Source organism: Apium graveolens, chromosome 10 (genome assembly GCF_009905375.1).
Source record: "Apium graveolens cultivar Ventura chromosome 10, ASM990537v1, whole genome shotgun sequence".
Lineage (NCBI taxonomy): Eukaryota > Viridiplantae > Streptophyta > Magnoliopsida > Apiales > Apiaceae > Apium > Apium graveolens.
Window position 1 is genome coordinate 227540440 of NC_133656.1, and position 15615 is coordinate 227556054.

The window sequence follows — 15615 nt, forward strand, 5'->3', positions numbered from 1 at the left end:
GGTAGGTTGTTCACATAACCTTTTGACTAGAAGTATATTAGGTAGTAACACAATCATCATGACAATTGATCAACCAACACCATAAACAGGACAAGTACACTCATTCAATCTCATATTACATGATTCATTTTCAATTCTCATACTAACTATCTACATTCCACTTAACCAACACTCAACATGATAATCTACAAAATTAAGCACACTTTGCTCCCTATTTGTTCAATAAATTCACTTTGACTTGGACTTGGCCTTCATAGTCAAGCCATCAGTAATCTGGGAATCCAAACTAGACTAAAACTAATCCCTATCACTCCACTTTGACTTGGACTTGGCTTCCGTAGTCAAGCCACCGGTAATCTGAGAATCAAAACTAGAATCACGTCCATCGTTACAAAATTCGACAGTTAGGCCTGAACCTTTAGAATTGAGTATTTCTAAATGTTAAAACTCTCTAGCAAAAATCTTAAGATGCACCTCTGATTCTCGTGGCAATGAAAGCAAATGTACAACTATAGTGCAATGATTCAACAATTCTTGGAATTCAAGAAAGTAGTACTAAAACGAATGGTCCACCAGCTAGCCCTGTGTCTTGGAATTCAAGAAGCTACTACTAAGACAAATTCTACATCAGCTAGCCGCCAGGACCTACTAAAACTACTACTCAAACGAATCACAAGCCTTCCCTTGTATATAATATAGTGCGTGTAGACATAAATATACTCATACACACTGCATCTACAGAATAGTAAACATATATATCAAGTACTGTAACAGAAAGAAAGATGTTTGGAACACTTAGTGGTGAACTAGAGGCGAGTGCACCGGCAAGCGCAGTGTGGGAGTTGTACCGTTCTCCTCAGCTAGCTGCTGTTGTTGAGAAAGGGTTCACTGATGTTCTTGAGAAACTTGAACTTGTGGAAGGTGATGGTGTTCTTGGTTCCGTATTTCATATCGTTTTTCGACCAGGTATGAATACTTCTACTCTACATATATCCAGCTATATCCAAAAATTGGATGCTGTAGTGGAGTAATCGTAAATCCCTAATATTAGTTCCTGTTATTAGATCTTAAAGGGAAAACGCATAAATTCGAGACTTCAAAATGATACTACCGTCCGTCCCTCCCACAACCTTGAAGTGTTTAGAAATCTATTAAATGAATTGATTTTTTTATTATGCAGGTGTAGGATTTCCGTCCTTCAAGGAGAAAGTTATTAAGATGGATGACGAGAAAAGGATAAAAGAATCTTTAGTTGTAGAAGGAGGTTATCTTGAAATGGGATTTGAACGGTATGTTATTCGGTTCGAGATCATAGAGAAAGATGAAAAAAGCTGCATTACAAAAGCCACAATTGAGTATGAACTCAAGGAAGACTCTGCTGCTAATGCTTCTTTGGTTTCTATTGACACTCTAATGGCTACCATGACCATTGCTAACACTCATGTTCTTGCCAAAACCAACTAAATGCTTGTTGCGTCGGTTATGTTATGATCAGTATACTACGGTCTCTGTGTTTCAACTTTTAATAAAAGTCCGTATCTAGTACAAGTCCTAATAACTGCAATTCTGTACTTCTTCTCCAGAAGATAATAAATAATGCTACTGTCAAAAGTTTTTCCTCGCGCTAGATTTCAAATTCTTATTGTCAGCACATATTCCAAATTCTAGCCAGCACACATCATGAAAAGACCATGCACACACGCATCATTTTCGACTTAAGGAGATGAGGGAAACAAAGAACTGTATGTAAAATATAATAACACAGGGAGAAAATATCACGAAATGGCTTACAGAAGATATTAAAGAAAAGGAACCAAAAGACAGAAATATGAACACGAGGAGAAAATATTATGAAAAGGCTTACAGAAGATATAAAAGAAAAGGAACCAAACGACAGAGACCACCAAGTAGAAGATACAAATTGAAAGTTTTTACAACAAAATCAAGATAATTAAGAGATCAGGCAAACTGACATCCAGTAGCAGTAGTTGTCAACATTCTTTTATTCTGTGTCATTGGAATAAGGCAGCTGCTGCTTTCTTTACATTTCATCCACCTGGGGACCTCAGTCCCTTTTTTCCACCATAGTCGGGATGCTGCTAATCTAAAACCACTTCTTACATAAGCCACCAAAAGTGTGGCAAGCTCTCTGCAGAACAGAGTGACCAGGCATTTAAAATTCATCTATGTTTCATACTATTTAATGTTAAAACAAACATACGCATAATACAATTGTCTTTCACTTGCGTCTTCAAACTCTATATACCTATCAATATACCTTTCCATTTGGCATACAAGCATATAAAGCGACATATAATAATGCTATTGAGGTGAAGTTGAGATCTTAATTTAGCAATGACACATAAATTAAGATTTGTAGTTCTCATTGACATATAATAGACATGTTGCAAGTTGTTAATATGTAACCGTCTCCTCTTCAATTTATAAAAGTATTACTGTACTGTATCTCTTGACATATATAAAGACTAAATATTAAAATACTAATTGCTGATGGGGAGAGACAAGGGTTTAGTTAATAAGGTATTGTGACTAACCCCAATAAAAATTCTCATGCGGAGATTAAAAAATCTCAATATAATTCAGTATCAATAATCTACTTGAGTTACAAAAACAAATCCTCAGTTATAATTCGCATTAAATTACCTTAACTAATTGAAACACGACTATAGAAAGATAAATTTCCTATTTCAAAAAACATAATCACTTATTATAATAAATAGATTATTCTAGAATCCTTCTAGTATTAGGCTTCCACTTTCCAGAGCCTATAATAATTTTGAACCCATGACTCTTTAGTTTTTTTAAAGGGTTGTCCTGAATGACTTCAATAGGAAAAGACAGGGTGGGGAGAGGCATACTCTGGACATTCGTATGCTTTGGCAATATAATCTTGACAATAACTTATCACAAGACATAAATTGGAGGTGCAATTAGCTACCAAAAAGGTGTTCAGCCTAAAATAGGGAAAGTGAAATGTGGTCTAAGGAAAGCATCCCATGTTCGTTCTGTAAGTTTAGCGCACCGCGGAAAATCGCTAGAAGTCATATTTTGCAATAGTGAAATCATATATTTCTATCAAGGTTGTTTATAACAAAGACGCCAGTTGTCAATCCGCTCCAGCACCGTGAAAAGGACATCATTAAAACAAAGTACTGAAGTTATACTGGAAACAAACAAAAAATTACTTCGCAGCATACTCAATCCTTTGTTTCTGTCAACATATGGCATTCTTATATGCAAAAAAAAAAAAAAAACTAGAAATTGTAGCATTTTTTTCAGGTAAGACTAGAAAAATAGATTAAGAAAGAGGCACACTTACAAAGGTGAGCAAGGAGATCGACCACCATTTACATAGTAAATGAACAAGTATGAATCATAATGCTGACCGTTTATGAAATAAAAGGCATGCAACCTCCGCACACACTGAAAGGACATTTTGTTGTACAAGTGGATTGCAGAGTTATTGTAGGAAATGACATGCAGGTAAACTGCCTGGCAAGTTGGGATATTTGAAGCATATTTGATGACCTCTCGAATTAGTGAAGTAGCTGGGAGTCAGGAGGTCACGCCAATTATTGTAAATTTTGTAAGGATGTTAGAAACCAGGGAAGAAAAAAAACTGGACTAAAGAGATAAAAGCTAACCTATTCCATGATTTCTATAAGAATCTACTACTCCAAGTGTCAATATATAAACTAGTGTTTCGTCCACTTGTGGTCTTTCAAATCTTAGCAAATCTTCTACCTGCAAGAGAAATATTATGGTAATTAAGATGAATAAAGTTAGCATGCAAGAAATTTCACTAATTTCACTATCATAGATTATAATCCATGCATTAAAATATACAAACTACCATATCCTTCAATAATTTGCAATGCTAACTAAAGAAAAATCTTTTTATACCCCGGTGATTAACTTTTAGAATGATTAATATCAACATGCTGCACTTAAAAATAAACACACGCACACACACACAATTTACAAAGAAATTTAATAAATAAACATTAACTGCGAATTTCTTATGCTAAATCTTAAAAAATAACAACACTTCAAGATTTTGTAAACACTAAAATGAGATATTTAAACCTAATATGAAAGTTAAAAGCTTCATCACTCAGAAACTAAGAGGCAAAGAGAATATTTTTACGAAGCATTGTTCAAAAACTAAGTTTTTCTTCAATGAAAGATAAATATTTTATCAATTACTCGAGAGAAGGCTACAGACTCACCTCACTTTCTCTTGCCATATTAATCCTTGCGGTGACAAATCCGATAAGTTCATCGCTCTTACCATTATGCCGATTCCGGTCAACAGCTCCCCACGACACTATATCACGACCATTAACGACATTGAGAAAAAACTCAGACTCATACCTAGCAACAAATAAAACTGTTTCTGATAAAGGTCTACAGGCGTGATTTTACTGCTTCTAATGTAATAAAATAGCATGTTTGGATTCTCCAACCTTATTGGAAATAATTCAGCATGTATTTTCTCAATAACCTCTAAATCAGATGGCCTTATTGGTCTGTAAGATATGCTTGGACGATGAGATCGTCGGTGCTCAAACATTGAAGAGTGTGGTACTGGTATCAGTCCCTGAAAAATATATGTTGTTTTCGAAAATTCAAGTAAAGTTTCCTCCATATTTTACAAAACAGCAAGCACGGCCAATATATAGTAACTGGAACCTCGTAACAATATTTTGGCTTCCATATCCTGCTGATTGCCAACTACACATTGTAAAACAAGAACTATTTAGGTAAATTAAGGTTGAACATTAAATAAAAGGAAAACAATAAAAAGATAAGATTGGGTGGATAAGGGTTTGGTTTACCACTAACCCTAAATTTTCTAATAATAACTGTAAGTTTACTACCATTAAGTTGAAAATATGTAAGAATCTACATAATATGATTGAATATCACTATAATAACTGTAAGTTTACTCTTAAAAAATAACAAGAAATAAATACATATTTAATAATCCGCATCACAAGTCTCATAGCCATTAGGCCCATTACAAAGAGAGAGAAACCCATAAAGAACCACACATATCATCTGTCTCAACCTATTCTTTAGCAACCTGTGCTGGTATTTTCCGTTTTGCTCTAATTGAATTTGTGCATGCTCAAAATTTAAAAAGAGGGTCTAAATTACCAGTGAATTTGTGCATGCTCAAAAATAAAAAAGGGGTCTAAATTACCCTCATATGTCTTTAGAGAATGAATTGCCTAGATATCTGCAAGGATTAGGCTAGCGCGGGGAGGGGGGAGGGGGGAGGGGGGAGGGGGGAGGGGGCGTGTGTATTCAAATTTCTGTAATTGACCTTTACCACAAACAAAACTAAAATATGTGTTGATCAGTAATGTCATGCGCAATATTAAAAAGGAGAAAGAAAGGCACAATTTTTTTTTCATTCTAATTATTCTACAGGTTGAATAATAAATTTAACTAAAAAGAATTGATTCAAATTTTATAGTTGGGACCATTTTAATAGTGATAACGATAATACATTTAATCTACACACCAACTTATATTTTAGCAATGTAATAGTGTTTTTTTAACTCCTCGATGCAAAGATAAATGTAGCAACATCACCGCTAGTAAAGAGAACGCTAAGAAAACTTTTATTGCCAATCCAGAATTAATATAATTTTATCAATGATTCATTGTTAACATGTTTAACACTCTTCTGAATATTTTATGGTCAAGATGATGGTTGACTAACCAATAACTCAAAACATAACCTTTTTTTTCATGAACTAGAATACACACGTATAAAATATATAAACAGTATTTCCTAACATAAATCTATTTTCATGAGATTTTTAGGGTGCACGCAAACAATATATGACAAAAATCATCACCCAGGCCGGAATATTGTAGTTTTTACTCAAAATTTAATTCTCGAAGTTGAATGAAGTACTCATAAGGTAGGTGATTTCATTGGATTCACCAAGGACATGGTAACGTATTATATTCAATTAATGATGTATGTATCAAGTTTAAATGGCAATTTAACTTTAAAACTGAAAAGGGACATTAAGTCCTACTTATGTGCCTAACCCGGGTCAAATCATAAGCTAAATCAAATATCTAGGTCTATCCTTAATCCAAATTCAGAATAAAATCGAGTCCACTAATTCAATTGCAACCAATTTATATAATTCACAAAGACCAGGACATGCCACTAAAATATCATGATTTGATGGTTGCTTTTGGCTAGCGGACTCGGGCTTATTCTTAATTTGGAAAACACCTAGGTTTTCAATTAGGGATCAGAATTTTGGATATGGTCAATTATAGAATTTTGAATACTCATGCAACCATGTCTTCATAGGGGCTTGAACCCTCGAGGGGAATCCACTAGGCTAAACCTTACATTTATTAAAATTTTGACCCAAATTGTTGCATGATATTAAAGCCGAACCAACAAGAAGTGTTTTTGCACACCTTCCGGAATTTGCTAATTTGCTTGTGGGCTCGACGAGGGCATTAACTGAAATGTGTTTGACCCAATTAGGTAGGAACATGGGATGATCCTAGCATCCCATGCTATCATATCGGTTAAGTTTAAATGCCTTTATAAACAAAATTTCACAGTAAGCATAAATCTACTGGTGCTATCGAGAATCAAATTAGCTCGCATTTTCAGATCAGGCCTCTAGCTTAAGGCATTACACGACTTAAATCTAGATTATGGTCAGATAGAACTCTAAGTTGCAAATTGCAATACTTGACAAAATGATACATTTATTTATTTATAATGAAGAGAATTGATCATACAAAGACAATCACATATATAATTTAATCATGAAAAATAAACAATACTTACATAAGTTTGAAAATCTTACACACGCAAAACTGAAGAGTTTGTGAATGAATCGTAGAGTGAGCTGAGGATTTGTATTTCAGATGTGATAATTGCTGTCAAGTGTGAGAGAGAGAGAGAGGGAGAGAGAGAGAGAGAGAGAGAGAGAGAGAGAGAGAGAGAGAGAGATGAATTGCAGTTATGCGTAGAGGTGATCAAGGGTGGGGGAGATGCAACAGAGGGATGGTAATAAAATTGGGGAGAAATAGAACAGGAGGATGTAAATTTGGAGATCAGAGAATTGTTTCACGGTTAGACCCTACGTATTATTTTCCCCAACTTCATTACCGGTTGTATTTTTTTGAGTTCTGGTCAATGAAAATTATAAAACTAAAATGGTTTATATACTAAACTATAATGGCCAAAAAAGAGTATAATTTGTAATTTGGTTAACACTCATTTCGGTTATTCTTTTTAAATTATTATATTATAAATAAATAAGTGCAAATAATAATATTAATAAGCAAAAAACAGACAATTTAGAGAATGCAGACTTCCCGACAATACAAACAATACACAGGCCACGAACGTCAGAGACTCTCTCTGCAGTTCATTTGTAGGTGTTGATCAATCTTTTGCATTATGGTTTTGCAATTAGATTCAGATTTTATAATTATAATCAATCTTTATTTAATTACTCGGTATTTAGGAAGTGACGTGTATCTCTTGTGATTATTTACATTATAACTTTGTGATTAGGTCCAAATTTCAATTTATGTTATATTATAGGAATTGGTATGTATGTATTACGAAGTTGTATCACTGGAGGTACAAAGCCTTAATATATTTTACAAAAATATGGAAAATTGCTATGATAAAGCTCAATGTCAGGATAGGAATATCGAGTAATTAAACAGAAACTAAGGTTGCCCATTCACAAGGACTCGATTCTATGTCCAAACATCACATGCCAGCAGATGTTAGAAAGAATTCAATAATGGAAGCTGATTCACAGGTCTACTATATATATGGTACAGTCACATTGCTCTTTATCCATGTCTGGTACCTGCTATGCTAATCATGCTCACTTATTAATCTTAAAGAAAGCATAATAAACTATAAAGATATTAAAAAAATCACAAGACGACACTTCTTCCTTTTGAAGAATTCCCTCAATAACATTGTACATTCGTTATATTGTATCTGGTTTCGCATTTAGAGACTCTCTCTGCAGTGCACCGCTACCGCTCCATACGCATAACATACGCATCACTCCATACATACAGGTCTTTCACTTTGTTCATTTGTTCCCTGCAGTTTAGATGCTACTCCGCAGTCTATAATCTGCAATGTTGTGCAATCCACATGATTAGATATCGTGTCGCATTTTATTCTCTTAGAGAGTAACAAAATAAGAAACTCATTCAAGAGTTTGAGCTCTTTCGTAAGTTAAAAAGTACGAAGGATATACATATATTTCAGTTAGACTAGAAATATACCTCATAAACTGTCAAAACATGCAACTCTGCAGAGTTTTACGACATCACTCACAAAAAATTGCTCACTTATACATACATATATATTTTAAATAACTAAATACAAACTCATGACTTAAAATAATGAAATTATAAGCAATAAGATACCTAAAATGACAGATGGTGCAGATAACTCTTTAGTAAACTTCGGTATCCTAGCGGAATCAGTAACTCCGGCACCCATTGTAGACTTCTGGACCTTTTTGGTTGCACTCTCATTAGTTGAAGTTGACGTTTTCAATTTACTATAATCTGAATCAGTGTTTGTCTGACTTCTAGTGTGAGTTTCTTTCTACATTAAACAGTTATACAGACGTACAATATAAATGATACAACCTAGATTGCTTTGATAAGCATATAAAAATCTGTATTAGCTTCTTTATAATATATCTGTTATAATGTACTAAAGAAATACTATTAACAATACCTCAACGGAATCATCCATGTAATTACTGGGTCCACAGTTATTATCTGTAGGACTCCTAATGTCTGGGGACAACAATATTGGGTAATCAATCAGGTATGTTATCCTGGCTATTAAAACTTTTCCAGGAAAACTGCGGCCTTTGAGCAACCTATACCAACATTAAAATGTAAAATTCTTAAAAGGTAAATAAAAAGTACCAAGAGTTTAGACACACCACGGACTATGGGAATAAATATGAATGCAGTGAAAGGATAGGCATGACTAAAACTATATATATAAAGCATTTGTCACGATCTAAGTTCCACTGACCTCATGTTTAATGGCTACCAGAAAAATAACTTCTCTAAAGTCTTAGGTGTTTTTGTGCAACATTAGTGTGTGTGTGTCACAATTTACAATGATTGTAAATTGTTATGTACACCCTTTTCCCCTCAGTTAGGACTTGGGGTCATAGTAAAGCACCAAGTGGTGAGAAGCTGTAGTTAGCTCTACCATTTTAACGGATTGTTCAGTAGTAGATGACAAATAAAATTGTATATGAACATGATACATCTATTAAAGTAATTATTCTGTGAAAAATTGTTATTATATGTAGCTAGCTCGGTGCAAGAGCCAACTTTCTTAACTGACTCGAAAAATGCAAAGCATGTCTTTGCTTGCTCCAATGAAACTGATTTAGATCTTATTTGCATTTTACTTCAGTATCCTGTATCAACAGAGTGCTTTGCTGATGAAAATGGCCAAATTAAATATTCTGGAGGTGATGAGGACCTCTACAAGGTATAATATGCATTATTCTTTATTCCAACAGAAGCTATTAGCTGGTTTATGGATTTCAGAAAGTCTATGCCAGTATTTTTGTAGTTATTGGTATTTCTGCAATAAGGTTCGTAGTTAAGTTTCTAACATTTACAGGTATGGGATAGACTTTTTTTTAAAACAAGCATCCGGGATCTTGATGGGCATTTAGAAGGTGTGTCATTTATTGATAGCCGAAGAGATATATGTCATCTTATCTCGAGATCATACCATAAAACTTTGGGATATTCGAAAAATGTCCTCTAATATCACTCTATAAGCCTTCTTTTTCACGATCTCCATTCCACACGTTTGCTTCTCTTTACCAAACAATTTAAATAAAATCTCACATTTTTCTTTTCGAAAGTTTCACTACATCATAAGTTTTTAAATGAAGCTTCATAAGATGGACACCAAAATGGAGAATATGAATTTAGTAGATATACTCCACTAATGATCAATTAATTGTTTGTGACATATGCTCATTTTATCATGATCCAATATGAATAACCAAGGGATAAATCAAGTAGCTATTGTGGTCACTTCCAGGTCAGTGTGATGAAAGCATGAAATATTTTCTCTAAGATTCTTCATAATTTTAATGAAACTCTTCATCCAAACTGTCGAAGACAACATGTATTTCACATTTATTGATAACACTTAATAAGTAATTGTCAAGACTAAAGCCTGCGATATATGATAGGTAGGCAAGGCTAATTATAAACTTTGGTTATGTATTAATATGGTTAACTACCTGATAAGTTTGACTTAAGCTATAATTTTCTATATATAACATTATTAGCCCTTTTCGATATAAGTGACAAATTATTAATGTTGTGCTAATTGATTATTAGCTAGCAGCACCGAATTGTGTCATAACCTGCAGATATACTTGTCGTGGCAACAATGGAGGAGGACCTGAAGTACGATTTTCTGCAATATTCTGTAAATTTTCTATGCAATGGGTAGGGTTGCCAGGAGAGTAGCTACAACCATCCTTTCCAGGAGAAAAGTCTACAAACTTCGTGTAGAGAAATGTATGAACGTACCATAAGGTTTCAACTGCGTTTAGCGAACAAATTTTTTTGATCTAATGATATGTTCTGAACAATAGTTCAATGTATTGTGCTGAGCAACCAAAAAAAGTGCTTGATAAATAAAATTGACTGTTTTTTATTTTGGTTCTGTATAACGGATAGGTTTTGTTTTGTTGGCTAAATGTTGCAAAAACTACTCTTGCACCTTAAATGTCATGTGTAGAGCAAACACAACACGAGTTTCATAAAAAAAGTGGAATAACTGAATGAAACAAATTAACTTTATCAAACAAATCATGATAGCAATGCCACTTCAAATTAAAATTTCTCATAAAACTTTTAGACCTTTTAAATTTTAATTTTATATAAAATCAACAAATAATTTTCATAATAACTAATATGGAAACATATCATAAATTAATAAAATTACATAACTCTAACTATTATTTGAAAAATAATATTATTAACAAAAAAAATTCAAAACATTCTAGTTAGCTCGTGCATCGCACGAGTTATAAGCTAGTACTATTAATAATTGTAACTACATATATAGTTGCACGAACATGTTCTATATTGCATAAATTAAATTTTATTTTTCAACTATAATTATTAACGTTATATTTATATTGTTGTTCTTATTTGATGGATAAATGATGTATTTATTTGTATATATGAGCATGAGTATCTGTGGTGTGGATACAATATTGTTGCGAGTCTTTGTTTTAATCGCAATTATTGACAGTATATATATGTCATTGCCGGGTCGATTGAGCACGTATTTGTTTGTCTATATGAGTTATTTTTGGGATGTGGTGATACGTGTCTTGAAAGTGTTCTTGAAAATTTGGCATTAAGTTGAAATAATAGCGGTCGGAAGTGGTATTTCTTGTTTTCCACTGTTAATGGCGATCTATGGGAGTTGTTGTAGAAATGTTTGTGGTATTTTTTGTTGTCAACTGCTAAGGGTGATCCTGTAAAAGTGTTTGTGACTGTTTAAGATATTGCAGAATATAGTAGTTTGTATGCTTATAATTCTATTTTGATTAATAATTTGAATATTTATTCCTGACCTTAGTAACTTTTCACATCCTTCATTCAATATTAACAAATACGTAGTTATGAACATGTCGGACTCCTTTTAATTTCATTTGATACAGAAACATTACTAAGATTATTTACTTCAGTCGCTACTTTTTCAAGTTGTGACGTGTAAAGCCACAACTAAACATCAATATAAACCAACATGATCATTTGTTTAATGAAGACTATTAGCAAAAAATTATATTTGTGTATGTGTTCATTTTATACCTTACATCTCAAAGAAAACAACACCTGAGAAATAGAATGATATATAACTCACTCGAGATGAATGAAAAAATAATAACAAAATATTCTTGGAGGTCCATTATTTATACATAACACAATCTTTAGCCACTGTGATGCATGAGCATTCTCTAAATATGTATAATATATTGTTTTGTTCATAATTATTTTATTTGTTTATATGTTAGAAATATGTCAGTGTATTTGCTCTGTTAAAAATGTGATTTATAAGTCATACAACACTTACAAGTATGTATTGTACTTATATAGATGAAAATTCCGTAACCTTTGTATGAATTTGAATTTATTTCTATCATAAAAATGTAATAATTAAAGTATGACAATATTATATATAATTTATCTAATTAGAGGCATAAATAATTCAATACTCGATACATATTTTTTTTTGTTGACATCTAACTCATATGTTATTAATTATCAAATTAACAATATAAATCAGTGAATTGTAAATGTTAATATTAAGAATTTTAAATTTCACTGAAATATAAAAAAAACTTAGTTTGAATTAAATTTATGTTTGATATATTTCTCACGTATAATTATTTGATGATATATTATTATGATTATGACAATTATTATCATTTTTATTGAAAAAATATATGTAGACATATTTCTTAATCATGAATCTAAATAAAAAATGAGTATTTTTTTATATTTCACTGACATTTGAAAATATAAATATTAATGATGCGTTAATTGAGGGAATAAGTGTAAAACAAATATTATTAAATTATGCACGGACATGAAAAAATATATAATTCGTTGATTTTTTGAGATTATTTTAAGTGTTTGTATTATTAAGGCGGTTAATTATTTTGTGTGTCAAAAATGTGATTTATGAGTAAAAATTTATAGTACAGTCGAGTATTCGCTTTTGACCCCCTAGTCTTGTTCAAATTAGTACATATGCACATGTGTATATGTATTTATGTATATATGTATGTACGAATATGTATCTATGTGTATACTAATCATGCAAAATTAATAAATTTTAACAAATGATGATTTAGTTAAATAAATTTTACTATATTAATGTATATATATAATACATAATGATAAAGCATATTAATGATGCATCAATTAATATATATTAATTGTGAGTCATAAATATTGTATAGGTATTAATAGTAACTAATAAATATTAATTGTGAGAATAAATGTAAATAAATATTATATAGATATTAAATAGGGGCATAATAGTCATATGAATTAATTTGCTCAACAAACCCCATGTTGTTGTATTATATATATAATAAAAAAAAATATGTTGTATGAGTAAAAAATTGTAGCCAAATCGAGTATTCAATTTGAGTATTCGCTTTTGACCCCCAGTCTGGTTCAAATTTGTACATATGCAGATGTGTATATATGTATTTATGTATATATGTATGTACGAATATGTATCCATGTGTAGATTAGTCATGCAAAATTAATAGATTTTAACAAATGATGATTTAGTTAAGTAAATTTTACATTTACATTAATGTATATATATAATACATAATAACTAAGCATATTAATGATACGTCAATTAATATATATTAATTGTGAGTAATAAGTATTATATAGGTATTAATAGTGAACTAATAAATATTAATTATGAGAATAAATGTAAAATAAATATTATATAGATATTAAATAAGGGCATAGTAGTCATATGAATTAATTTGCTCAATAGATCTTGTGTTGTTATGTTATATATATAATAAATAGATTATAATAATAACAATTTAATCAATTAGCAAAAAGATAATAATAACAATTTGATAAGTATGAAAATATGTATTACAAGATTAATTATATTTCATTTTAAATATATATTATGTAAGTGGGATATTTATTTTAAAATATATATTCGCTTTTTATTGATAGCCACAACAATTACAACAATTACACAATACATGTATTTTCATTCTTCGCCCTTTCTGATCTACATTGATTAATTTTTTAAATTTTAAAAGGTAAAAAAGACAAAAAAATGAATCAGATAATGAATTTTAATCAATATTTAACAAATAAGGTAAAAGTAAATTGAAAATGTGAAAGAATATATTATTCGGTCAAAATACTTTTGAAGATTAAAAATTAAATATTTAGACTTAAAAAATTGAGAGGGATCATAACTTTTCTTTAATTAAAAGATTTATTATTTCTAACAATTAAAAAGTATAAAAATAAAAGTTGATTGGAACAAGCTCACAAAAAGCGAACTTACTTATATAGTCAGTTGTAATTATAATTTCTCCTAGTCTGGTTCATTTTAATTGGCGAAATATTTGTGTACGGTTGTCCGGTTCATCTTTATTAATAATCTATATTATACTATAATAACTGTAATGTGGTATAATTTGGTATACATTTTTTTGGTTGGTTTAGTTATCCGCGTTTATGACCGTCGAATTTTTTTAATCAAGTGATTAGAACCGTTAGATTCAAATACTAAAAGAATATACACTACTCAAACTCTCAAATTCGAACCCCGCCAACAATAAATATTTATATTATTATTTATACACTAAAAAAAACTTCCATATTCGAACCCCACCAACAACAAATATTTATATGATTATTTATACATTACCCAAGATTCAGGTTCAAATCTCACCAATAACATATATTTATATATTATTTATAAATATACTAATAAGGTAATGATCTAAAAAAATTATTATAATTTTAAATAATATAAAAATATCAATGAAGACCCGTGTATCACACGGGTTATTAAGCTAGTCTTTATTAAGAAGTGAAACTCATGTTTAAGTGGTCCACAAATATTAATTTTGGTTTCACCAATTTTTGTTACCACCAAATTTTGGTTTCATTTAGGGGCCATTTGTTTACCCCTGTATCTATCTGAGTTATTTCCATCTGAGCGATTCTTACCATTTAGCCTGTTTAGATAATATATGTTGTAACTGAGCGAATCATTTAACTCCATAAATGATTCATTTCCGAAAAGTTACATGAACTCGTTCAGTTGTTTACCCTGCATATACAACATATAAAATTGGTACTCTAGTTCACGTACACTAGGGTGCATGTCACAACGGCACACGGCACGTGCATGCCAAGATGGGCATGCCATGACGTCAATTAGTCAGGCATGCCTTTTCATGATTTGACATACCTTTTTACTATTTTTCTTATTTTTTAATAATTATTTTAATATTAGAAATATTCGGAAATATAAATGAGTATTATGATAGTGTTTTTATCCAACCCAGGGTGTAAGGGTTTGGATGCTTTTCGACATTTTGACTGTGTCTATGCCTATAATATTCTTCATGCTACCACTATCAATCACAACTGCAAAAATATGCCCATTAATAGTGCACATGGTAAGAAATAACTGGTGTCGTTGAGATTTTCCTTCATGTTTTTGGGCAAACATCATCCTTCGAACAAAGAAAGTTATTTCATCTTACACATAATCCTCAAATTCACCATCTTCACCATCCGACCATACTGATACCCTTTTTCATCTTCCTATGCTTCTCGTGCAATCATATTTACTGCCTCTTTGAGGACATTCATTCGACCTATGACCAGGAAGATTACACATATAGCACTTCCTAGTCATGGGTTTAGCATAAGAAGTTACTAATGTAAATGAGTATTATGATGGTATTCGGTTGT

The 15615-nt window shown here is 31.4% G+C and overlaps 2 protein-coding genes across 5 annotated transcripts; one reads left to right on the plus strand and one right to left on the minus strand.

Annotated features, from left to right (window-relative positions):
* The first annotated feature begins 709 nt into the window (after positions 1-709).
* LOC141689631 (norbelladine synthase-like) lies at positions 710-1620 on the plus strand. The gene is made up of 2 exons (XM_074493982.1): positions 710-966; positions 1181-1620. Exons 1-2 carry the CDS (start codon positions 783-785, stop codon positions 1462-1464), a joined length of 468 nt encoding a protein of 155 aa, XP_074350083.1. The 5' UTR covers positions 710-782; the 3' UTR covers positions 1465-1620.
* A 104-nt stretch (positions 1621-1724) lies between these two features.
* LOC141689629 (histone acetyltransferase MCC1-like) lies at positions 1725-7193 on the minus strand. Of its 4 annotated transcripts, none has more exons than XM_074493980.1 (7): positions 6879-7193; positions 4714-4755; positions 4488-4621; positions 4251-4395; positions 3666-3765; positions 3341-3569; positions 1725-2149 (listed from the first exon to the last, which is right to left on the minus strand). In XM_074493980.1, the coding sequence occupies exons 3-7, from the start codon at positions 4592-4594 to the stop codon at positions 1960-1962; spliced, it is 771 nt and encodes a 256-aa protein (XP_074350081.1). In that variant the 5' UTR covers positions 4595-4621; positions 4714-4755; positions 6879-7193; the 3' UTR covers positions 1725-1959. The 4 variants fall into 4 exon arrangements, with proteins under 4 accessions (XP_074350081.1, XP_074350080.1, XP_074350079.1 ...); XM_074493979.1 differs by having other exon boundaries at positions 6860-7193; XM_074493978.1 differs by having other exon boundaries at positions 4488-4755.
* Between the last annotated feature and the right edge of the window lie 8422 nt (positions 7194-15615).

What these genes read in the sequence shown, in the direction of transcription:
- LOC141689631 (XM_074493982.1), top strand. Translation starts at nt 783, where the DNA reads ATGTTTGGAACACTTAGTGGTGAACTAGAGGCGAGTGCACCGGCAAGC. An exon ending in TCATATCGTTTTTCGACCAG is followed by an intron (nt 967 to 1,180) that starts GTATGAATACTT and finishes TTTATTATGCAG; the next exon opens with GTGTAGGATTTCCGTCCTTC.
- LOC141689629 (XM_074493978.1), bottom strand. Translation starts at nt 4,669, where the DNA reads ATGGAGGAAACTTTACTTGAATTTTCGAAAACAACATATATTTTTCAG. An exon ending in GCTGAATTATTTCCAATAAG is followed by an intron (nt 4,396 to 4,487) that starts GTTGGAGAATCC and finishes ATTTGTTGCTAG; the next exon opens with GTATGAGTCTGAGTTTTTTC. An exon ending in ATATGGCAAGAGAAAGTGAG is followed by an intron (nt 3,766 to 4,250) that starts GTGAGTCTGTAG and finishes TTTCTCTTGCAG; the next exon opens with GTAGAAGATTTGCTAAGATT.